This window comes from Camelus bactrianus, chromosome 12, assembly GCF_048773025.1.
Source record: "Camelus bactrianus isolate YW-2024 breed Bactrian camel chromosome 12, ASM4877302v1, whole genome shotgun sequence".
NCBI classification, from domain to species: Eukaryota; Metazoa; Chordata; class Mammalia; order Artiodactyla; family Camelidae; genus Camelus; species Camelus bactrianus.
Genome location: NC_133550.1, coordinates 19,660,692 through 19,686,843, shown reverse-complemented (window position 1 = coordinate 19,686,843; position 26,152 = coordinate 19,660,692). Strand labels below are relative to the sequence as shown.

Genomic DNA, 26,152 nt, shown 5'->3' with positions numbered 1-26,152 from the left:
CTTTAAATGCCTGGGGCCAATCATTGTTTGAGCTGTTGCCAGGTGGCTCTGTGTTTGCATGTTGAGGGATGCCCTCAGCAGCAGCAGGCATCTACAGCTCTTCCGTAACAGCTCTTCCGTAGCCTTTACTTCTTACTTATGCGGAACCTCAAGGTCAGCCAGAGTTGAAGGCTTAAGGTTTTCTCAGGTCTCTCCTTGGCGTGTGCCACACATGCGTATGGCCTTCTACAATTCCCAGAATTTTTTGGAGCTTTTTAACTCTACCTCCACCCCTAGAACGTCTCATTACTGAATTTTGCCTTCTAAGTTTTCTAGTCAGAATCTAGTTAGTCTCTACTGGTATCACTGCCTCAGGCAATTGTAATGTTAAATAATTTCTGCTAATTGTTTTTAACAGACACTCTGGGGACAGGGCTGTTTGCACAGCATGAGTTTGAGATAGGTCAAATAGTAACAGTTCACTGGGGATGGGTTTTTTTGTACTACTTCAAACCGCTTCTGCCCCTTTAGTGGCCTTTAGGCTGCGTTGATTGTGAGACTGTTGCTTTTAAAGGCCACCATTTAGGTGAGGATATGGGGATGGCGATAGATCAAGTTATAATGCCACAAAGCTCAGTATCTTTATGGAGATTTAGCTTTTTTCCCTTACATAAACACTCCTTGGATTGCTGGAAGCCTTTGTTTAAGTTCCAGAGCTCTACAGAGGTTAATTTTGACAAATTTTGCCAGTGTCATTGCTTTTTAGAGGAGCAAGTTTTCCAGGATCTTTACTCAGTAAATCTAGAAGTGTATCCCATGCGCATTTGTTTTTAACTGAATTATTTGCAAGGCTAACTAATCCTACAGCTCCAGCCCCATTCACGTAAGAGTCTATCTGCATGGCTTCTCCTACAGGGAGCAGTGTGCAACCTGTTGTCAGTTCGCTGTTTTTTTTCTTATTAATTTGTAGACTACAATTTTTTAGAACAACTCTCATGAATAGCCCTTGGTCATTTTTACATGTTGCAAAACTTCTACTAGTCTGTGGCTATTTTTTTTTTCCTCTCTGTGGTGTTTTAATGAAGTTATCACTTTTAAGGATTTTCAGTGTATCGATATTTTCCTTTATGATTTATGCTTTTTTTGTTTTCCATTAGTAGAATTTCTCCTTACCCCCAGGTTATCTAGATAATCTACTTTTTTTGATAAGTTGGTACTGTTGCATTTTTATTTTCTACCTGGAATTGGTTTGTACATGATAGGATTTAGGGGTTCAGTTTCACCTTTTTTTGTATGGGTATTCCATTCCCTGTTTGTTGAAATGTCAGTTCTCACCTTACTGATTTGTTGGGCCAACTCTGCCTGTTTCATGTCAGTGTTGGGGGATGCAGAGGTCTTTTTCTGAACTCTTGATTTTGCCCTCTAGGTCGGTTTTTCTTAATCCATCCCCACAGCGCCTTGTTCTTTAGGAGCGCCTTGTTCTTTAGGAGCGTCTTGACCCTTCTGAGCCCTTTGCTCGTCTATTGAATTTACAGCTCAAATAAGAGAGAAATGACATCTTCAAATATTGATTCTTCCAAATTATGAGCGTGATAATGTACCCATTTATACAGGTCTTCTTCACTCTTTCAGAACAGTTTTATCATTTTTCTCCATATAAATTTCATACATTTTGAATTAGATTTATTCCTAGGCTCTTCATATTTTTTAAGCTATTGAAAAATGGTATTTTAAAAAATTAATTCCTCATTGTTGCAGATCTTTCGAGACCCAGTTTCTTCTTGTGACCCTGTATATATGTTGTATACTGACTTTGTGTCCTGCAAACTTACTAAACTCACTTAGTCTCATAATTTATCTGCAGGCTCTACTGAGTTGTCCGGTGTCGACAATTATGGAATCTGTTAGGGAGAGCAGGTTTTCTTCTTCATTGCCATTCCTTCTATCTTTATTTTTCTTGACTTACTGCGCTGGCAGGGACCGCCACTGCAAAGAAGTGGGGATAGCAGGACCCATCGTCTTGTTTCTGATCTAAAGGAAGTACTTTCAACAGTTTACTGTTAAGTATAATTTTTTATAGGTTTTATGTAGCAAGATTTTATCAGGTTAATGAAGTTCATTTCTATTCCTAGTTTTACAAGAATTTAGTTTTCTTATGAAGAGATGTTGGATTTTTATCCTGCTGGTGAAAAGTCCTGTTCATTAAAGTTCTTTTAAATTAAATTTTATTTTTCTCTGTTCTTTAGCAAAGAAGTCTGTGATCCTGATATTGGCGGCAAGATCATAATGTGTCCTCAGTGTGACAGGCTTTGTCCATTCTGGAAGCTCAATGCTACTTGCGAGTCCTCAAAGGTATTTTTTTCCCCAAACATTTTCAAGTAATGAAAGATTTTTATTCTAATAACTTTAGCACAACATAGTGATTAAATTTTTTCCTCTGAGGAATTTAGAAAGGTAATTATCAACTGAGATATGAAAGATAGATTTGAAAAGATAGATATGAAATGCATGTGTTTATTCCTCTTTTAAAAACAACAAATTGAAATTAAAAGGCTTATCTAAAATCGCCTGGAGGGTCAGTGAGGAACTGTGGAATTGAAACTATTTGAGTATTTCAAATAATCAAAGCAGAAATCTCAAACCCGTCTTATCTCATAAGTACTATTTAATAGGTTTACTATTGTAAGTATTTTCCTTAATTCGGGTGGATGGAAACCTGAAATTTGTACTGTGTTTTCCCTCTTTGAAAGCGTGCTGAAACTCTGCATGGATTTTTAAAGATGCTGCTGGTCAGATTTAGACTGAATTTATAAATATGCGTAAGAAAGCTTTTGTCTACAAATGATAACAGTTATTCACTTTGTCTCAGAAATGTTCCCACAAAACACATCTGGTTCCCCTTAAACATGCAGATGGCCTTGAGCTAGAGGACTTCTTGGAATCCAGGAGGTTTAGGAAAAAGCACTGAGACTGGAGGGAGCTTACTGAAAGGCACGCCAGAAACTCCAGACAGGAAGAAAGGTAGCCCGCTTGGTTCAGAGTTTTCCTGACAACTTTGACATACGTGGTAGACACCCTTGTCCTGATCTTTCTTCGTCCCCTAGTTCTGCCATGAAAGTTGAGGAATCTCTCTATGACCTCAGCATATCAGAAGCTCAATCCATGTAAGTCTTACATTTTAACTGGATACACTGCTATTACAGTGGTGCCACTTCGTGGTTTATGCTTAGCAAAATTCTTGGACTGTATTATCACTTTCGACACAAAAAACAATCCTGTGAGACAGGCAGAAGAGGTGTTACCTCCATTTTACAGATTAAAACACTGAGATCTGAGAGATGAAATAATCTGCTCAAGGTCGCCCACCTGGTAACTGACAGAGTCAGAGGCTGACAGCAAATCGGCATTCCTTGCCATTACCGTGTTCCTTGCCAGCTGACTGAACCAGCGTGCTGCCTGGGGCCGTCGTGACCACGGCTGGCTTTCCCTCTCTGCCATCCTGCCGAGGAGGCAAGCTCAGCCTCTTACCGAGAAAGCTCCCTGCTTATCTTCTCTCCTACTTCTGGCCTCCATGTTGCTTCTGAGGCACGTAGAGCAGAAAGGTCGACCACCTTATTCTTTCTCTTGGTTCCTTGATTCTTACACATGTGGCAAACACGGTGACTCCATCCAGGCCCCCTAACTCCCTTTCATCAGAGTGCAGGGCATACCTCTCGTCTTGAGTCTGGCAGCTGGGAGGAACTTGGCATTGGCAGTAAACCCTCTTTTTTCTTGTGGCTCCTGTTTTTCTCTGCAGCACTGAGAGATGTGCTTCCAGTTTTTGGTTTTCTTTACTTTTTCTTTTTCCTCTCAGCCTAATAGGGTGAAGAAATCACAAGTAGGATTGTTTCTTTCTGGAGTGGGTGGGTAGACGTATCAGGGCAAGAAGGGAGGTATCGAGTAGAGAGAGGCTTGCACTGATGCCTTAAAGAGTAACACTGGATAGAATCCTCAATAAATTACGACATGCAGAACTGTGTCTCATAGGACTTTTCTTATAATAATTTTCAATGAGGGCTGAGGCATGACATTAAATGACGACTTAGGAAAGATGGTTCCGTGAGAGTCCAAGCTGCAAGATTTGAAGTCTGTGTTCCGTGCAGTCCCAGGGCTGAAGGAATAGGTGGGGAGCATTGCTCCCAGGAGAGGTCACTTGTGTGTTAATTTTGTCTTCCTTGAGCTGGAGTTTTGAGAGGAATAATTGGATGACAGACAATCTGGGACTGTGCTTTCTGCCCAGGATATAAGTGGAAGTTTGAGCGGCATCTGTATGCTTTGGAAATAGAATGTATGAGAAGATGGGTAGGTGGATATTATTTTACAAAAATAACTTAACTAATATTTTACATAGATGAATGTTTACTCATTTTACATCAGTGTAAAGTTTACCTTAAAAAAGTAGTTTTCCTTAGAATCAGCTTTGAATTTTCTTTAACATTGAAAAGTTTGCTTTTTTTTTTTTAGCCTATAGCTTCTTTTTCTACCATGTGATCTTTACTTTTTATATGATCTAGCATAAAGTTGATATTTTGTTTGCTACTTTTTTCCATTAACTTTATGGACTATTTTAGGAGATATAAAAATGCTCACTCATGAAAAATTGGTACCTAATTGAAAGATTTTTCCAGGCATTTGTAGAGGGAGATAGACTATTTGTACACTAACAAAAAGATGAAACTTAGCAGAACTAGTAAACAGAGTATGTCATGTATTCATCAGTTGACAAATAAAATCACACAACGTGAGAGTTGTGGGTTAAGTTTTATTTGGGGCAAAATGAGAACTCTAGCCCGGGAGACAGCATCTCAGATAGCTCTGAGGAGCTGCCCTGAAGAGGTGGGGGGAACTCAGTATAATATATGATTTTAGTGAAGGGGGGGTGCATACAGTTAAGCACACATTTAGACAGAGGCTTGCTGCTGGTCACCAGGAGCAGATGTCACCTTTAATAATTTTAGTGCTTTTCTAGATATGAGGAGACAGAAGAATTTGGGCTTATAAAATCTTCTCCTGAAAATATCTAACTGAAGGCACGTTCTGCCAGCTTTCCCAGAGCACAGAGCGCCTCATTCCTGACCTCCACCCTGAACACCTTTCAGGGTGTTGGAGGTCAGAGGCTGCAGCGGCTCGTGATTTAATCCAAGCAGAGGTAGAAGGCAAGTGCCAGCATGATCCAGTCCTTGTAGGGGGGCAGATGGCAAGTGCTGGTTTGTAGTTGGCACATTCATGATCACTGCCGTCTTTGCAAAGTCAAGAAAAGCGCCCGTGCACCGTTATTCTAATGGAAGTGTCTGTCAGTGATGGGAGAAAACTCATCACTGGATTTGAGGGAAAGAGCTTTTCTGGGAGAGAGCCATCTCAAAACAAACCCCAGCTTCGTGAAGAGGAGGAATTCAGGAACTTACCCTCTGACCAGGGTGGGATGATAAGGTACAAATCGTAAATCGAAAAGTTGCTTGGAGTTGATTGTATTCATCAAGCCATTCTATTTCCTCAGATTCACCATGATAGTCTGTAAAAAGAGGCTGTTATTCAAAAGCCTGTGAGAGGCTTTAAACCGAGTGGAATCTTAGCAGCTGTGCCTGTTTCTGTATCATGATATGGAAAGATTCCTTTGGAAAATGTACTCTGGTAAATACAACAAAGGCTGCTTGCTTTCAAGAAAATAAGAAATCCCATCTGTCAGTGTGTAGTAGATATGCTGGTTGTCAAACTAGGAAACAGCTTTAAAAGAAATTCCCAGACTGTAGCACATACAAGGCGTTGCGTATTTGCTGAACTCTAGTAAGTGAAGGACGTGATTCATTTATATGTCATTATTGTGTTTTCCAGAAATTGTGCATCTTTGACAGTTTTGGAACCCTAGTCTTTGCAGTATTTATGGGGGTCTGGGGTAAGTTATGTTCATTTTTTTCAGTTTTCTTTCACCTTTTAACCAAAAATAAGCAAACAAGCCCTAAGATCATACAAGCACCTAACTCAATAGCATTGTATAGTTTTATTTAGGTTGTCAAAGTAACCCAGTTTTAGTACTTTGAATTGCCCGGCTTGGTCTGTGGGGCTTGACTGGCCTGGCTCATCTTGCTGCACGCGGTCGCTCATCCCCCAGGGGGCTGGCCCAGCATTCTCCACAGGGGGGTTTTAGGGCTCCAAAGAGAAGCAAGACAGGAGGAGCCCCAGTGTGCAGGCATCTTTTAAGCCTGCGACTGCATCAAGTTTGCAAAATTCCCATCAACCAAAACAAATCATGGTCAACCCAACAATAGGAGGTGGGGGGACTGCCCAAGGGCTTGGATGCAGGAAGGCCATGTTTATTGGGAACCATGATTGGAACAGCCCCCATAGCTGTGATCCAACCTAACTTTCGTGGGGTTGGGGTTCGGGAAAAGCAGCAACACGAGGATTCCAGGTAAGCTTTCTTCTTTATACACGTCTATATGAGTGAATAGTTAATAAGTGTGTGCAGCTACTCTCATAATAACATTCTGTTTAATACATAGAACAGATAGGATCCTAAAGAATGTAATTTGTATATAGAAGCTTTAATTCTATGTTTATAGGATTTACTTTGAAGAGCATCATTAATGTAATAAGGCAATAATCATCTTCTTTAAATGCAGACTTTTACATGTTTAACTGATGTAAATGTCCTACCACTGAAGAAAAAATTTCCAGGTTCAAAGATAGATGCATTTCCAATTTCACTGTGTGAGTCAAGGGGAAAATAGAGTTCAGGGTGTGGCTAGGTCGGGGAAGAAACAGAACCAAGTGTCTTATTTTGGAGAAGACAAGACATCAACCCTCACAACACGTATGGATAACCGGTCTTTCTAGGTGTCCTTGATGGGATTTCTCTTCTGCAGTGGTTATGCCCAGGAAGGGTCCCCAAATGAATCACAGAACAGACAGGCCAATTATTTTGGACACTTTTAAGAGATTATCAGTTGCCACTCCTGCACGGAGTAAACTGTAAGATGGCCAAACTTACCTAACAAGTCACAGTGTCATTCAGACATTTAGCATGCTTTGGCTGAGGACAAAACACTAGCTAATATTTGCCACACTGAAGAATAAAGATCAAGTCTAAAAACTAATATCCTTTGTACTCCTCCATTGTAAAATACATCATTCTTTTTTTTTAATCTCCAGTAAGAGCGTGGGTGCCGATCACACGGGCGAGATGTTTAACTACTGTCTAAACCTCAGTCTTCGCTCTTATTCAGTCTAGAACACCTGCACACATCTGTTGAACCCCATATACCAATGGATGCTGACAGCCCTAATTTAAAAAAATACTTTTTAAATAAAACAAAAAACATTAACTTTGACACTGAAAAAGACAGATCTCAAATTTCCTAGCCGATCTTGCTTTCTGTGATCATTAACTACATCATGTTTATAGAACTGCCAGGCGTAATGAGCTAGTGATTTTATTTCATCGGATTTTAGAATGCAGAAAACATTTCGGCCCCGCTCATAGCACCATATGTGTATCTTCAAGGATATGTACGTATGATGATGACTTTATTTTAAGTACCTTATATTGCTTTTCTTGTTACCTCTGCCTTATGAGAGCTACTGCTGTGAACCTCATTAAGGAAAGCCTGAAATTGCAAAACTGAAATTTTTCATACCACTGTCATCCCATAGCACCTCTTTTGCACCTAGACGTTTGTGGCAGAGTGTTTTTCTGCTCCCTAGAAATGATCAAAGTTGAAGGGGGAAAAAAACCTCTTCTAATAAATATAGTCCACATCGCACACTTTATCTGAACAATGGCCACCTTTTTAACCCACACCAATCCATCTTCTCATACTGACTCAGAGTCCTCACCACCGACAACCCACCGCTGAAGTCAGGGTTCTCAGCACACGTTCTCTCCCCTCCCCATTCCTTGTTGTTTCTGACCTACTTTTGTCCGATGCTTCCTGCCAGCCTCTTCACTGCCTGACTGCAGTTTTTAATTTTTACCTTTGTGTTCTAGGCTGGGCCTAGTGATTTCCAGAAAAACGCCAGACACCTGGCTCATCAGGAGGGGGGGAGGATTTCAGGAAGCAATTACCCTAAGTCACCTGCAGATCAGTAAATGGCTGTTGCAGCCAGCCATTCCTTCTAGATCTCTCCCGCGCCAGCTGCATCCACCCTAGCAAAATAACATAGCTCCTCCAACCACCTCTGCCTCCATTCATCTGGGTTTCTGATTTCAGTGACGCTCAGATGCCGCTGATGGGCATTTTTTTTAATAGATATATATATTTTTTTTCATTGAAGTATTGTCAGTTACCATGTGTCAGTTTCTGGTGTACAGCACAGTGTTCCAGTCATACATACATATATATGACTTCATTTTCACATTCTTTTTCATTAAAGGTTATTACGAGATATTGAATATAGTTCCCTGTGCTATACAGAAGAAATTTATTTTTTAATCTATTTTTATATATGGTAGTTAATATTTGCAAATGTTGAACTCTGATGGGCATTTTTAAAGCCACATCTGGAACCCTTGCTGCAGGAGAGTCTGACAAATGTGTTTTCAACCTCGTAGCCTTTTGGTTAGGAAGCTGGAATAAAGGCTGAGCTGGGTCATCTACCTTGTCTGCCTTTGTGAGTAAAGAGGTCTGGAGAGTCTCAAGGCCCGATGAAATGTCCCAGCCCTTCAGCAGCAAACTCTTAAAGCAACCAGAACGCTCCCATCTACCAGAGTGTGCCTTGGACTTATGCTGGACATAACCAGCAACGCCGTCTATGGGCATCGTCTTCATCTGATGCATACTTTCTTTAGATGTCTAATGTCCTGATTAAGAGGACAAGCTGATTTGGATTCCCAAGGTCGCAGGCAGCCTTCTGCCTGCCTTTGGTGTATATATGCTCATTGAACAGTCCTCTCTCCGATCAGCTAGAGCTGCATGGTGTGTGGTTTGCCAGAGAACGTGAGTGCAGTGCTCCCCACTGGAGTCCTCCCAGTTGTTTTGCTGCAGGAAGAGAGAGAGCAAAAGAAACAGAACAGGAAATTCCTGTCCAGCCTCAGACACAGTCACCCCCGGCCCCAGGGCTCTCGCTGTGGGACACACAGCATTGTAAGTCGCGGCGATGTGGCCCCGGCGTACTCCAAGACATGGCGCGGTTGTACTGGGCTATCAGTGTCTTTCATGGACCCTGCAAAGTTTTCAGCTTTGTAGAATGGGGAACTAAGAAACTCCCACCCATGCCTGTAGCTCCCAGGGTTTGCACCCTTATGGGTTTTGAGGATCTGCTGGCAGCTCATTCTTTTTCACCAGGTCATTTCTCGCTTACATGGCACTCCTCTGACTTCCTCATCAGAACTGCTCCTTCTTAAGTTCAGGACTTAGTAAAAGATGCCATTTTTTACCCTGTATGTCCAAGTTCAGGGAGGAGGAGGAAGGGAACACAGATTAGAATTGCTATATTGCTTTTTTTGTTTTCATAAGCCATCTCCTGTTGCTGGATAGACGCTGAGCCAATGAATGGCAGTTACACTCCCAATTTGAAAGATGAGGAAAATAACACTCAGGGAGAGGAGGCAAATTACCTGAGGCTCCAAAGACAAAAAGGGGATGAGCACAGAATAAGAGCCGTGCCAACGATTTGGCTGTCATCAGCCCTTAGGTCAGTGAGAAAATGCCATGTGTAGTAATAAAGTCACAGCGTGCTTTTCGAGGGATGCAGACGTACTTATTTTTATTGATATAATTGCAGTGTTTTATCTGGGACTCTGAAAAATAGAAACGGGTTAGAAAATGCTGGTTTCTCATCCTTGGTCCTACCTCCCCCTCACAGATACGGACCCTTCCTTCTGTAGCAGGAATAAGACAGCCCCAGCCTTCCCACCGCACGAGCTCAGTCCTGTCGTCTCGTCCCTGCCCACCTGTTGGTGCTATAGCACAGCTCAACTTTCACGTCCCGCATCACAGATTCTTGTAAAACAATGAAAGGAAGCTGCTTTTTTACATGAAGTGCAGTAATTTTCTTAGCAGAGAAGGAAACTGAGGATTTTCTTCATTGAAAATCAATACAAATTTCAAGAACACCTGTATTTCTAATACCTAGATCAAAATGACAAAATCTGGAGGGATTACGGAAACACAAGGAAGATACTCAAAGTGGCTTAAAGAGCTTCTTCCAGGCTGGGCTCGTCAAGAGACTGTTAATAGACAGAGACCGTCTTCTCACCCGTCGTCCCTCTCCTTAGGTTGGAAAGGACCAGTGTTTCCCCTGGTGTGCGGTCCTGGTGCTTAAAGTGACTCGTGGGGTGGGGCGGTGCACACGGCGCTTCCTTCAGTCTGTCCGTCCTGAATAACCCCCAGCAGTCAAGGGGCAAGAGCTGCTACAACCTCACTAACCAGCCATCACATTCTCCAGGGTATATCCTCATCTCAGCTCATCCCGGCCCAAGTGATGGGCAGAGCAGAGAGTGGTGGCTAGAGGTCTGTCATGCAGAGCAGAGAGCAGCTGGAGTCAGCTGGGCCCCCTGGGTGGCTAGGAGTCCCACGTGGAATTCCCAGGACTTCCCACAGCTCATTCATTCAGCTAACACTTCTCCAGCATGTGTGCTGTGCTGGTGCTTCCTCTGTGAACAGAACCAAATCCCTGCCCTCATGAAGGTGGCGTTCTAGTGGACATGAGAAATGACACACGCAGAAGCAGATCCAGGTCAGGACGCATGAGTGCTGTCTATTTCGGAGCACACAAGGTGAGGTCAGCATAAAGGATAAAGCCTGCCCTTTGGGGAGGAACGTGTGATACAGGAAAATGTGGGGGAGAGGATGGCCGTATCCCAGGTCTCAGCTGGGCCCCTGGGATGTGCCTTACCAAGTGTGGGTCCTTGGCTTCGCACAGGAAGAAATTCAAGAGCGAGCCACAGTTCAGAAAAGGTAGATTTATTCAGAGAGATACACACTGCATAGACAGAGTGCAGGCTGTCTCAGAAGGCAAGAGAAAGGCCACAAGCTTGGGAGTTGGGTGCTCCAGTTTAAAGTAAAAGTAGATACACACTCTGTAGACTGAGTGCGGGCGTCTCCCTAGAAGGGAGAGCAGCCACGAGGCGTGGGGCTATAAGTTTTTATGGGCTTGGTAACTTCATATGCTGGCAAGTGGGAGGAATATTCCAACCACTTTGGGGCAGGCGCTGGGGTTCCCAGGAATTGGGTCACCACTCACCCTTTGACCTTGCATGGTCAGCCTTGGAACCGTCCTGGCACCCGTGGGAGTGCCATTTAGCATCCTGTTGTGTTTCAGTGAGTGTATATTGAAGCTCAAGGTCTACTGGGAGTCAGATCTTCCACCATCTTGGTGCTAATTGCTGTGTCCTTTTAATGGCCGTGCCCGGCCCCCTTCCCTCCTGTCTCATGAAGGAGCACTGCACTGGTTTCATAGTTGCAGAGCAGGGGACAGAGTGGAAAGAACTTCATGGGTGGAGGATGGAAGGCAGTGTCAGCAGTAGAATTCTCAAGTCAATTGAAAAGTAAGGGTCTTCTGTTGGATGGGGGTGCCTAGTGTCACAGGAAGGAGCTGTGAGCCTCGGGGACTTCAGTGAGTGGGTGGCGCACTGTGTATAATGTGCTGCTTCCTAGGCGGCCTGAGGACATTTGGCTTATAGGTGGGGCCTCTTTGGGGGTTTTCTGCACGTGAGGCTAACGTGGGTCATGTGGGGAGCAGGACCGGCCAGTCACAGCTTGGTCCACCGTCACCTAGTGCCCTCAAGGCTTTCAGCCCATGGATGCATCACCCCCCCCCCCGATGGGGCCAAGGGCGCAAGTGGCGGGCAGCTTCTCAGTGGTGGAGGCATTGCTCTCCAGACCCCGCGCTCAACAGCATGGGCCCCTGGCATTGGCTGCGGTCTTGGCAAGATGAGGCTGTGGGGTTGCTGAGCTCATGAGACGTGGGTGCCACGCTTCCATTCTCACCAAGAGCTCATTTTTGAGGGTTTTATTTATGGTCAGGGAGCCACAAATACTCCCTTACGCATAGACATAGAACAGGCTCTTTCAATGAGGAAAGGGCACACAGGAGGAGAAAGAGGACCGTCCAGAGAGCAGGAGAAGCCAGATCAGTCCTGCCATCAGGGGTCTGACAGGCGAGCCAGCTCAGTTTCTCTTACGAGTTGTTTACTTGGAGGATCTGGGGCATTTAGGTGACCTGAGAGTGTCGGGAAATAATACCCAAGGGCTTTGTAGATTTCCCGGTCCAGCGTTAACTCATCCCACTGTAGCTGTTGTGCAAGGAGACGGAACTTGGTGGACAACAGGCCATGGCCTCTGCTCCCTGGTGGAGCCAGGAGATCACAATGTTCAGTACAACTGCAGGGGCATCATTTCTATGTCAAGAGGCCAGATGGACTTACATAGCTCTCATACTGGATTTCAAAGTTGCAGAGGGGGACTAGATTCCGTCCAGCTCCCGAGCCAAGGAGGAGACCAGAAGTGGCCTCCCCCACTAACTGTGAGCTCTTGGCCTCCACTGGCAGCAGCATCTATAGCAAAAAGCTGGGCTGCCACCTGTGTTTCCTTGTAAACATCCGAGTAGCCACAGCAATGGCCTCGGGAGGGCTGGTGTGCCCATGGAGGCGGTGTGTGGGACCAAGGGAGGAATGCCAGGGTCAGACACCGGGTGGGCAGGCAGTGATGACATCTAAGCAGGGCAGGTGCCACGGGACCGAGCCAAGGGGAGGTGTTTGGAGCAGGGAGCGTGGGCAGTGCCATGTCGTTCGTAAGAAGATGAATTGGTTTGATTCCTGATCCCAACCTTAATCTTGGGCAAATGTTTGAAGCTTTCTGTGCCTCTGTTTCTTGGTGTCCCAGATGGGGACAGTAACAGCAGTGACCTCCGAGGGTCGGGAGGGCCTTTGTAGATGTTATGTCATTAAGCTCACAACGGCCTATGAGGAAGGTCCTAGTCCCCCATTTTACACATGGCAGACAGGCTCAGAAAGCTGAAGCCTCTTAACCAGTAATCACACAGCTAAAAATGCTCAGAACCAGCATTTGAACTTGGTTACAGTGTCCAGATTATTTCTACTCTCACTCAGTATCGTTGGAAAATTAGTAAAGTCAGAACAAACACTGCCGGGAAGCGGGTACTTTAAACATGTTTGTTGTCTTCGCCACCGGGGAGTGTTGAGTCCACGTTCCTCACAGCCTGTCCAAGGCACCCTGCGGCTCCGGCCGCCCCTGGCGGGGTCTGCAGGACCCCAGGCGGCTTCTCCTTGCTCTCTGCTCCAAGGCTCTCTGCTCTTTACAGGTTGATTCTCAACCCAGACCACTCAGTAGAGCTAATCTCCAAAAACAAAAAAATGCTGGGGAAGGGTATGGCTCAGTGGTAGAGCATGTGCTTAGCATGCACAAGGTCCTGGGTTCAATCCCCAGGCCCTCCATTAAAATAAATAAATAAAGCTAATTACTGCCCCCCACAAAAAGAGAAAAGTATTTAGAAAACAAAAAACAACGCAAAGGCCCCCTCCACACCCCATCTCGCCAGCTTGTCCACTCACGCCTCAGTTGATCTCTTGAAACAGGAAGAATTCGTGGCTCAGCCTAGAACTTTCTCCCGATTTCTAGACTTTTATTTGCCTACCGGACATCTGTCCTGGAGCCCACAGGCACCTGATCAGAATTGAATCAGTTGTCTCCTCTCATAACTTGCCCCTCTTCCTGCCCTTCTTTCAGGGAACAGCACCAGAATTTAGGACACTGCCAAAGCCAGAAAGCTGGCCGGTGTCTTTGACCTCTTCCTCCCCCTTCCATCACACCTGCGGCCAATCCGTCCGCCTGCTGAAATGCTGTCTTCTCTCTCCTCCCGGCCGAGCAGAGGCAGGCCTCGCCATGTACCTGCCAGTAGGTCTCCCTGCCTCTGTCTAGTTTCTTTCTAGACCACCTTCCATGTCTCCTCCACCTTGAAGGCACACAGAGTCCTTTGTGATGTGCGCCTGCGATCTCTCCACCTGGCTGCCTCACCCGCCTGCCACACCCTGCGATCACTTCTAGACTATCTGCGGTTCCTGGAAGGGACCTGGCTCTCTTTGGCCTCTCGCCTTTGCATGTGCAAGCTCCCCAGGGGAAATGGCTTTAACATTCTACCTTCACCTGATCACCTCTAGGGCATCTCAGAACTCAGCACAGTGGTCCCTCCTCCAGGACGGCCTTGGATACAGTTCTGGCTCTCTGTGCCCAGAGCACCCTGTGCTGACTCTTATCCAAGCCCTCTTAACACGCTTCCATAACCATCACTTCACTATGACTCCTGTGCGCCCAGGAGCTCCTGGAAGTGGGCACTGTGTCTTTTTTCTCTCTTCTCAGAGCATGGTAGAGACTCACATATAATGATGGAGGGGGCAGTGGTTATTACAGAATTTCTCTGTAGGAAGGGCCTAGGGGTAACAGTCTGGTTGGAAGAAGGGCTTAAGGGATTTACCCTGAAACCACGTGTTCAACGAACATTTCATGTTGTTTTTATCTACTATTTGAAGTTACAAGTCTTAAAACAGAAAAACGATTTCTAAAAATTACTCATACTTTACTGAAGATTGAGAAAAATGGCAGTTTTCCATATTTAAGAATATTATTTTAACTTGGGGTGACTGGGGTGGTGGAAAACAGAAATGCAGGGGCTACTAAAGCATTCTTGTCCCCCCCCCACCTCAGGTCCTTTGGACAGAAGAGAGAGAGGGACGTGAGGAGGAGCAGACTGGAGGGTGGACCGTGCACCGCTTTTAAATTATGACAGTTACTTGTGCTTTTTTTAAATGGAGGTACTGGGGCTTGAACCCAGGACTTTGTGCATGCTAAGCACGTGCTCTACCACTGAGCTATACCCACCATTCCCCTGATACTTGTGTTGTTAGTGGGCAATAATGTGCTGGTAGCAGATGCTTTAGCATTAGACAGTCACCCGCCTCTGACCATCACATTACTACCTTTCCCCTGAGGTAGAGTCTGTTTTCACAAGTTCAATAAATTATCTACATTTTCTTTTTTCTAAAAAAAATTTAAAAAAGCATTAACTCGCTTTTCTCTTTAGTATTGCCTATAAATAAAATGTGATTTTATTAACTATGTACCGAAGTGTTAAGGGTAATAATTAAGTACAGATGTCTGAAGCATCGGTCCCTCACTGAAGATCCACATTCTGTTGGTCTCTCCGTCAGTCACCTTGTTTCTGGAGTTCTGGAAGCGGCGCCAGGCGGAACTTGAGTACGAATGGGACACAGTTGAGTTGCAGCAGGAAGAACAACCCCGGCCAGAATACGAGGCGCGGTGTACACACGTGGTGATAAATGAGATTACCCAGGTAAAGCGGGCACTACTGAGACACACTTTAGTCTGTTGACTGCAGGGCTTCTCAGCCTTGGCTGCACATTGGAATCACCAGGGGACCTTAAAAGATGTTGGTGCCCGGGTTCCATCACTACAAACTCAGACGGTACTTAGTGGCCTGGGGTGTGTTCTGGCACAGGGAATGTTTTAAAGCTCCCCTGGTGATTCTAATGTGCAGCCAAGGTGAAGGAGCACTGCTTAGAATGGCGGACACAGAAGAGAAGTGTGGTCCTTCCTTCATAATAACAGTAAAAACGAAAAGAAAAAAAAAAAGACTGATATAAATGTATAAGAAAAGAGGCATTGATTGGTGTCCTTTCATAAGAACAATAAAAAAACGCAAAAAAAAATTAGACTCTATGACATAGATGTAGAAGGAAAGACACGGTTTTTATAGTTGATTCTCACTTTTTCACATGTGCCTTCATTATTGCCGCCCCCTTTTCATCGTAGACTAGCTGCCCCTTTGTCTTGAACTAAGCCTCGGTCACTGCTCCCCCTTCTGGTTGGGATGTGCACAGAGCAGCGTGGCTCTCATCCTGAAGTCGGAGATACGGGTAGAGGAAGTAGGGAAACCTTTGTTGAGAGGCCAACTGTGTTCGGGCACTGAGCTAGACATTTTATATTATTGGAAAGGTAAATTTACTGCTGCTGCAAAATTAAAAAAAATAAAACTACATATCTTTGTATAAGCATTCCAGAGCCGTGAAAGATGATTTTTTGAGTCATCTGCATTATTGCTTCTTTCCATCAGCCAAGATAATTCAGAGCTGATGGTACTTGCAGTCAGCAGCAGCAGGACAGTATGTTGTGAGTACGAATAACTCTTGAAAAGAAAATGCTTTTACCAGGAGCATCTGAAAATGTCTCCAACTATAGATTTTATAAACTGAATCACAGATTTACAGAATGTTGGCACTGAAAAGGTCTGGAGGGAGCAGTTCAACCTCCTCTTTTTTATAAATGGAAAAAAATGAGGTTCAGTTACCAACAGAAGGTGACATTTGTCTTTTACAGGGTAACAAGCTTCTAACAATCTCCATTATGAATAGTGCCCATTGTTTATGACTGAAGATGGGGGTCAAATCATGTATTGGTGAAAGACTGTACATTCAGAAATGAAAGCTGAAAGTTAGACAAAATTACATGTTCGTAATGTTTTTGAGTAGTGAAAAACAAAAATGTATCACATTGGCAGCATACAAAAAATACTGAAGAAAAACCATTTTGGTCATTTAAACTGCCAATTTTTAATTTAAAATTGCCAACTAATAAGCTTAAATTTCCATTGGGACATGCTTGTTGAAAAATTGAAGATGAAGGCTCATTTCTCTTTATTGTTCTTCCTTATTTAAAAAATTATTTGTATATATATATATTTTAGTTTTTTAATTTAAGTATTTTACTTTAATTGTGAATGCATGCGCCATTGTCTAGAGAGGCCAACAGTGTGGTAGTGAGACCTTGGGAATGAAATTGCCAAAATTAATGTGTGAACACAGCAGCTTGCTGCCTGAGTGATGTTGGACAACTTAACTTCTCTGTGCCATGGTTTCCTATAAAATAAGATTAAGAGAGTTGCTTCCTTATGACTGTGGTAAGGACGGGTCGAGTTAATGTACAGAATCTACTTGGGAGACTACCTGGCACAGAGTTAAGGCCAGGTACTTATTTACAGCTATTAAACTATAGCTGCTTTTATAATCCAGGTAAATCTTGAGTCTTACTGATTTCATCTCTAAAAACAAAAAATCTAAACTCTAAAGTGGAAGCTAAAAATTGCGAGTTGTAGCTATTTAATACATAAAGCTCAACCAAGAAACACACAGTGTTACCTGCAGACACCTGTGAAACTTTCCGTCCTGCACGGACTCTAGGCTGTCATTACACTCACTTCTGAAATCTAAGGCAAGCTCAGGAATAGAGCTATATGGCTTGGCATCATCAGGTACCCAGACCCCTAAGCTCAGACCATGGCAGGTAAACAGTTTACTGTTCACATTTGCATTTTCAAAAAATAGTATTAAAATGAACACTGTACGTGTTTTGTTGTGTGTATGTTTGACATCGTTAACAGATAAAAAAAGAAACCCACGCAGTTATGAATAAGGAGGCTGTCTGAAAACTAATTTTTTTTTTTTAAATTAAGCTTAGGATTTAGTGACCAGTTAGGAGAAAAATCATTTCATTGGTGTAATCCATTGATTGACTAAAGTTTTTTTGTTGTTTGTTTTAATTAGGAAGAAGAGCGTGTTCCCTTTACCACCTGGGGAAAGTGTATACGTATAACCCTTTGTGCAAGTGCTGTCTTTTTCTGGGTAAGAACCTGCCACGAGCTTTTTAATATCTAATTTTAAGTGCTGAGAAAACTAAAAGTCAAGCTGGAAACTATGTAGTCTCAGAGAGAAAATTGTTTCCAGAGAACATCAGAGCCACTCTGGAGGTTTCACAGTCTCTTCTGCTCACAGTGCTTCTCCCAGTTTTTTCCACCACATTTGTTTAAATCAGATCAGTGGTTCAGGATTTTCCAGTGTCTGATGGAGAGACCAGATGGGAGGCATTGAGAAGTCTAAAATTTTCCAAGAGTAACAACTAAGGTAAAATGTCTAAGAATAGCCTAACAAAAGGATAGTAGGAACTATCCAAAAAATAGATAAATAAATAAAAACCACTGAAAGACCTAAAAAAAAGCTTTAAACACATGATTCTAGATAAAAAGACCATATCTCAAAAAAATCAGAACTTATAAAATTAATTTGGGTTTTACTGTTAAAATTATATTAGTAATGTAATAATTAGTAAGACAATGAGAGTTTTACTAGCTCAAGAATAGCCAGATCAGAGAATAGGAAAGGAAGTCCAGATATGGGCTCTGATAGCAATAATAACTTAATATATGAGATGGAAGGCGTTACAAATAAGGGAGAGAAATAAAGATTATTCAATAACTGGAACACTTGTTAGCTATTTGGCAGGAAAACTAAAGATTGAAATCATACACTGAACCATATACTGAGATAAATTCCAGAAACATTTTAAAAAGTAACATGATAAAAAGAAAACAACTAGAAATAAATATGGATGAATATACAACCTCTAGATGTGGGAGAAGTTTTGGAGGAAAAAATATATGAAGATTTCCATGCATCAGAAGCATCCTCAGTTTAAACAAAACACCAGAGGATGTATTTGTTAACAAATCCGACAAGGGGCTAATTTCTTCAACACAGAGAGTTCAGATCACTTCTAAGATAACACCAAAAAAATCTCAGGAGCGGAGAAGGCAGAGAAGATGAATACACACTTACAAAGAGAAAAATAGATGTCAAGCCCTAGTGGTAATTCAATCAGTGCACATCAAAATGAAATACAGTTTTTCACCTCTCAAGTGATAAGGCTCTGTGTTTATGACGATGAAGTGCCAGTGATGAGCAGCTCTCATACCTGGGCCACTGGGTATCTTTTGTGAAGTATGGTTGGTTTACAATGCTGTGTTAGTTTCTGGTGTACTCCTCCAGCCTTCTTAGAAAGCAGTCTGACAGTTCATATCAAGAGTCAAAAATATTCATATGCTTTAATCTACTAATTCAGCTTTGAAAAACTTTTAATCAGGAAGTATTTCAAAGTGGCAGGGAAAAGTCTGTATGGATGTAAATCACAGACATATTTATATATATAAAATCTCAGCCAAAATATTCTCCTTCCAACCTTTCTTATAGTGGAATATTATGCAGCCATGAAAAAGTGTGTCCACAAAAATATTTTATGACATGTCAAAGTTTTATGATTATGATAGGCTTGAGAATAAAATTATGTAAAATGATTTTTAATATGCAAACAATGGGTAGTTCTGAAGGGATTATGCCTATAGGTAGATACATTTTTCTTATTTTTATTTTTTATTCTTCATTTTCAGAGTTGGAGTCTCAACTGTAGGTGACAGAAAATCAATCTCTAATGGGTTTAAACAACCACCAAAAAATGGGGATGGGTGGGATTTATTGTTTCCTGTAACTGAAAACCTCAGGTCTGAGGTCTGGCTTCAGGCAAGGAGAGATGCTGTAGCCCAGATGATGTCAAGGGCTGGTTTTGTCCTGTATTCATTCTTTGTCCAATGGTGTCCCAGCGTGCTGCTTCTAGGAACTCAGCATCCCAGATCTCACATCCATCCAAGCCAAGAAAGGTCTCTTTTGGGAGCTTCCTCTCTTGACAGAGGAAGTTTATCGTTCACATGGGCACCAGCATATATCTCCTCACATCGCAGGGGCTCTTACTGGGTTATTTGCCAATCCTCAAATCATGTGCCAAGGCCAATAGAATGAGACACCTATTTGTCTGAAACCAACTAGGATCTACCTCTGGCGCCTCGGGAAGGGTGGGGCAATTGAGCCCAAACCACAGGACTGAAAACAGAAGGGAGGTTATTTATCCTAAAGAAAAATCTGGGTCCTCTTCTGAGACTGAGGACAGATCCAGGACAGCAGATCTGTCCACTACTGGGTACTTTCAAATTTTCTATAATGAGTGGATATTAAAGTTATGATCAGAAAAGATGATATGTAAGAAGAAACTTGAGGAAGGAGAATGAAAAGCTTTTGTGTCTCCTAAGAAATATTGAACCCATTAAGTGCTCGGAAGAAAAATGGAAACATGTTAAGTTTGTAAAAGTTCTGAAATGAATTAGAATTCATTTCACAGACCATGCAGGAGGCAGTGCTATACAGAGGTTAATGTGTCTTTGGGCTCTGTATTTCAGTTCTTTGAGTTAATAGTTGCTTCATTTGGGGCAAGTTGCATCATCTCTGTGTGGCTCTATTTCCTCATCTGTAAAAGATATATTACTACCTTCCCCACGGGGTGATTGTGAGGATTTAAAAAAATAGATGTGTGCTGAAGCAATAGTAAGTGTTTAAAGAATCTTAACTATTATGATGACTTAATATATAATTTTAAAAATTATTATGCAGACTTTTTAAAAAAATACATACTATTTAAATGGACCATATGTGTTGTACAAGAGAGGAAGGCTCGATATACCTTCTGTAATACATTTTTCTCAGCCTTAACTAATTTTCACATTTAATCACACACACACACACACACACACACACACACACACACACACACACACACACACACACACACACACACACACACACACACACACACACACACACACACACACCAAAAAAACACGTTACTCCTTTCACAAGCATGAAGCCTTAACTGTGACGAAAAGGAGATAACGAGAGAGAGTAGAGGAGGAAATAAAATGCTTTCTCTACGAACTCATGGCTTAAAATGTAAGAAAAACACCTTTTTAACACTTTGGTCACCATAATCGTAGCTAATACTTAGGTGGAATTTTTCACGTGCCTGGGGTTAATGTTCTAATTGTTTTCACCTGTAGTAACTCATCAACTAGTCACAATAATCCTGTAAGTTGCTATTGTTATCCCCTCATTATATGGGTGAGGAGATTGAAGCCCCCAGAGGTTAAGTAATTTGCACAAGGTCCCACAACTAGCAGCCTAGCAGCGGAGCTGGGATCCAGATGCAGGAGTGTGGCTCCAGGAGGGGCTTGTAAACACTCCCTCTGCTGTTCCCTGCAGGTGCAAGCCAGCCTCCCGCTGTTACTGTAAACAACACGATGAGGTTCCCTTAGTCCTGAAATTCACATTCTTTGTAGCTTTCTCTCGGGGCAGCCATCAGGAGCAGCCAGGGACACTGAGTACATGCTTCTGGACTATGACCAAGAAGGTAGATGGAGGGAAAACAGTTTAAAAACGAAACCTTTAATGTTCATTCTTCAGTGGCCAGAAAAAAAAAGTGCCTATTGAGGAAGTGAAACCCTGCCAGCCACATGCAGATTATGCTTCAGACACCCCTGCTGCCCTTGGGTCTACGCAGTCAGAACTACAATGGATTAGGGAACTGAATCTTGTGCAAATGCAGGTATTATGAATAAGCTGCCAGTTTAAGATCTCAAGGAGTATGAAAAGCACGTGAAGCTTTTATCAGCAGAGACCCAGTGCCATTTCCAGGGGTTCCCTCAGGGCATCTCTGCAGCTTCACTGGTCCTATTCAGAATGAAGATGACAGCTAGCACCTGCTGGCCCCCAAATCAGTGATAGGTTCTCCCTTGAAAGGAAGCATATCCCCTTCATGGGTTACAACTCATTCATAACCTAAGTAATTCTATAGATGCAGAAGGGATGTTTTTCATCGGTTCTGCTATCACAGACTTGTCTCCAAAAGAGCATGCCACCCGTTACTCCTTTTTCACCCCATTGGAAGATATACTCTAGCAGGACTTCTTCTTTAGTGGTTTTAGGTTACAGAAAAATTCACAGAAAAGAGAGTCCCCACATACTCCCCATGCCTTGCACACAGCTGCTCCTGATGTTAGCGTGTTACATTCGTGGATGCACTAATTCTTTCTGACGTCCATCATTCCTCCTCCTTTGAAATTTAACATGCCTGATATTCACGTCTCTTGTGGCATTTATGTAAGATTTACATCACTTCTCACATTTATGTGAGATTTACAGCACACGCACGTTGTCCGTTTAAGCGTGGGGCGGGGGCAATTTTTCTGTGTACAAATATGATCACTGGTGAGTCTCATGCTGCTGTGTTTATTGTGCTTTCAGATCCTGTTGATCATTGCTTCAGTTATTGGGATCATTGTCTACAGGCTCTCAGTGTTCATTGTATTTTCTGCCAAACTTCCCAAGAACCTGAATGGAACAGACCCCATCCAGAAGTACCTGACTCCGCAGATGGCCACGTCCATCACTGCTTCCCTCATCAGTTTTATCATCATCATGATCCTGAACACCATATATGAGAAAGTGGCAATCATGATTACTAACTTTGGTAAGCTCCTACTGTAGCCGAGGTCATTTCTACGCCAGTTTTAGAACCAGGTCAAAACAGAGACTGTATCTTTTAGGCACTTCCATTCCAGTATATTACAGTCTTTAGAAAATTTCAAGTGTAAACATATTTTCTCTATACGAGAAGTGAATTAGCTCCAGCTTTGCATTAGTAAAAGGGACAAAGCAAGTATTATAATGTCCAAGCTCTGTGTAAACAGATCAGTGCTGAATAATATTTTCAATTACATTAGATCATGTACCCTATTGTTGAAAGTAAATAGTCTCTTTATTGCAAATAAGTGGAAGAGGGTCATGGTTCCAGTGGCAAATGTGTTCTGGCCTTATGGAGAGGACAAGTAATCACATTGTTACGTGTCTTTCCCCCATGCTGTTCATATTAATATAGCTCCATTCTCATCAGCTGTGGCTTTTATAATAAATGTTTCTTCTCTCTGGCTTGTATCCCAGGCAGCGGCTTAGTGGCCCAAGTTAAGTGCTTCCCACATGCTGCATATGGCTGGGTCGTTCTCCAAAAGGTCTGCTCCGTGGTCATCTTCTGAAAATGTTAAGACCGATTTAAATTCTAAACCAGGAGGATGAGCCATTTTGTCTTCCCCGAATGCTTCTAACAAGTTGCCCCGTGTTTTGCTTTTGTTTTCTTGAACAGTCCTACCTTATTGCCATTCGGGGGACAAGAGAATATCATTTAGCAGGATGTTCAAAAGTAATTTTCTGTCAGCTTATACCTGAGAGAAGACAGTTTTTGCCCATTGGATACTATTGTGCTTATAAATTTTAAGGAACAGCTGACTGTTTTTTTGCCTCAGGGGATATGGTGTTCATGGTGGGGAGAAACTCTTACAACAGTGTGTACACTTGGAATTAACATAGTAGCTATGTTAAGGAATTCAAAACAGCTTAAATGGAAACAGTGTGAATTGTATTTTTGTTTTTTACCATGTTAACCATGTATCGGTGGCTTTGATTAGGGTCTCAAAGCTGATCAGTGTTTTACAGTCTTAACTTTGCTTCATTCTAATTACAGAGCTCCCAAGGACCCAGACTGACTATGAGAACAGCCTGACCATGAAGATGTTCCTATTCCAGTTTGTCAACTACTACTCTTCGTGTTTCTACATCGCGTTCTTTAAGGGCAAATTTGTGGGTTATCCGGGAGATCCGGTGTACTGGCTGGGAAAATACAGAAATGAAGAGGTGTGCATACAGCACTGTGTTCTGTTGACAGTCTAAGCTATTTCATATTTTCTCTCAGTTGTCCATTGAAGAGGGTCTTCATTGTCTATTCCTTAGGGGTTATTTTTTAGCCTAAACAAGATTATCAGAAAAAATAAAATTAATGACTTTATTTCATGTGAGACCTATCTAAACTTTAAATGAGATTTTCTTTTTAATATTCCAGTGTGACCCAGGTGGCTGTCTCCTTGAACTGACGACACAGCTGACAATAATCATGGGAGGAAAAGCAATCTGGAACAACATACAAGAGGTGTTACTTCCGTGAGTACTGAGTCATGTGATTGTGGGGTGAGAACGGCCCACCCAGCCAAGTCATTTCCCTGCGTGTCCATGTAGCTGCGTGCCCATCTCTAAAACAGGGGACACTCTCTGCTTCTTAAAGGTCTCCAGATGTAAACATACCCAGTGTTTCACAGTTATGTTTAAAAACTTCCCTCTTTATATTTGACTTAAATCCCGAACTGCTGCAGTTAATGCTTATTGCTCATTGGTGGCTGATCAGAGCCCTTTGGGAGATGGCCCTTGTTGGGGCCATGAACTAAGTTTTTCCACAACTTCCCACAGCTTTCTCCTCCTTTTATACGCGCATTTAAAATCAGTAATAGGAATCTGTCGAGTGCCTAGTATGTGCCAGTCACTGTATTAAGTGCTATACGTGTGTGTGTGTGTGTGTGTGTGCAATTTAAGCATCCAAACAATCCTTATTCTTGTCCCCCTTTTGCAGATGAATATTCTGTGGCTTAAAGAGGGTAAATGATTTGCCCAAGCTCGTATTGCCAATAAGAGGCCACTGTGGGACTCAGATGTAAGACCCCATCTCTCTGAAACCATGTGGCCTCTAAGGACAGAGGCTCTCTTGGGGTCCTAAGGCTCAGGGTTACATAACATTTTAAGAGATAGTTGTCTAAAATAATAACTACGAGGTTTTGACTTACTGTTCTCTTCCTAAAAATGAGAAAAACAGATATTTGCTAAGGTCACACTGTCCTTTTAATTCCACATAAGCCCAATCCCATATCAAAGTGGACAGTCCAATGTTATCTGCAGTTTCTGCGCATTTCAAGCAGCTTACTGTATTCGTTTTCTATTGCTGCTGTAACAAACATCCCGAAACGTTATGGTAGTGGGAAGAAAAAAGGAAAAGTCCCCACCAAACAAGACAAATTTAATCTCTTATGGTTCTGGAACTCAGAAGTCTGCTGAAGTCAAGGTGTTGGCAGGGCTGTTTCTTTATGAAGGCCCCTGGGTAATCTGTATCTTTGCCTCTTCTGGCTCCTAGAGGCAACCTGTGTCTCTTGGCCTGTGACCTCTTTTCTGCCTCTCAAGGTCAGCAAGGTTGTGTGCCTCTGACTCTTATTCTGTGGTCACGTCTCCTCTCACTCCTCTCTCCCCTCTTCTGCCTCCCTCTTCCTCCTCTAACGACCCTGGTGATTACATTGGGCCCACCTGGATAATCCAGCTCGTCTCTCTTAGAGTCGGCTGGTTAGCAACCTTAACCACATCTGCAACCACAGTCCCCTTTTGCCAGGGAACCTAACATCTTCATATGTTCTGGGGATTAGGACATGGACATCTTTGGGGGGAACCATTTTCTGCCTACCACGCTCACCTTTTTAAGGTAATTTCTGGCTCTGAGTTTCTATTCTCACAAAACTGTTAATCTCTCTTCTTGTCTTGCCTTCCACACCAGCATTCTGCTCCTGGCCAACCTGAACGCAGAGCACAGCCCTCTCCGTGGTGTCCCCCAAAGCCACTCACACAAGCAGGCCTTACTGATGTTCGGGGCATGGAGGAGAAACTCAAACATCTTGAATTGTAAAATAAAAAAACCCTCCATTTTAAAGTCTTTCGTGCCACTATAAACCTGGGAATTTCTTTATTTCTTTTTTTTTCCACTTTTTTTTATATTTTTAAACTATTTTTAACTTTTTTATTTTTTTAAACTTTTTGAACTTTTTTTTCCTTATCACCCTTCATTGTAGGCTCCAGAGTCCTGCGATTCTGCCCACCACATCCAACTTCCCTTTCACTGTTTCTCCTCCCTTCCCTAACCTTTCTTCTGTCCCCCTCATTACCAATTTTCTGCCCATTCTCTTTACAGAGCAGTTAAATTCTTTCTTTCTTTCTTTTTCTTTCTTTCTGTTTCTGCAGAGTAAACACCTTTGGGTGTCAGTGTGTCCCTCCACATTTCTTCACAAGGGCTTCATCTTCCAGCTTCAGTATGAATTACTGGGGTCTGTCTCTAAACAATGATGTCTCCCTTGTCCCCCAGCTCACCACCCCCTGCAAAAAAAAGATTGTGATCTTGGCTGTGAAATGAATCTTTTTTTGCCCTACTGTGCAGTAGACAACCCTTACCCTGAGCTCACAGTCAGATTTTTCCAGAGGACTAAAAGTAGGTTGTGTGCAAATAATACTCTGTTTCTATGTGAAAAGAAATAGATCAGATAGAGGAAATACTTAACTCAGATTACTCAGAAGCATTTCCTGAAGGAAACAGGTTAATTATTTAACACTAAATTTTGATGACTCTGATTGTCAGTGAGCTATTTTAACCAATCAAGGAGAAGGATATATTTCCTAAACTGGCCCTGAGAAATTCATGTGAAATGAAACTTGCTCACATGAAATAGTTTAAAGTAAAGGATATATTATAGTATCTGT

General features: G+C 42.7%; 1 protein-coding gene across 3 annotated transcripts in view; it reads left to right on the top strand.

Annotated features, from left to right (window-relative positions):
* The window catches only part of ANO6 (anoctamin 6), a 187,002-nt gene that overhangs the window by 136,893 nt on the left and 23,957 nt on the right, over nt 1-26,152 (top strand). For all 3 annotated transcript variants that reach the window (XM_045523605.2, XM_010964168.3, XM_045523606.2), the window contains 7 exons: nt 2,226-2,331; nt 5,851-5,911; nt 15,182-15,324; nt 17,591-17,668; nt 22,004-22,229; nt 23,277-23,446; nt 23,652-23,749. In XM_045523605.2, the coding sequence (XP_045379561.1) occupies nt 2,226-2,331; nt 5,851-5,911; nt 15,182-15,324; nt 17,591-17,668; nt 22,004-22,229; nt 23,277-23,446; nt 23,652-23,749 (882 nt within the window). The remainder of the gene's footprint in view (nt 1-2,225; nt 2,332-5,850; nt 5,912-15,181; nt 15,325-17,590; nt 17,669-22,003; nt 22,230-23,276; nt 23,447-23,651; nt 23,750-26,152) is intronic.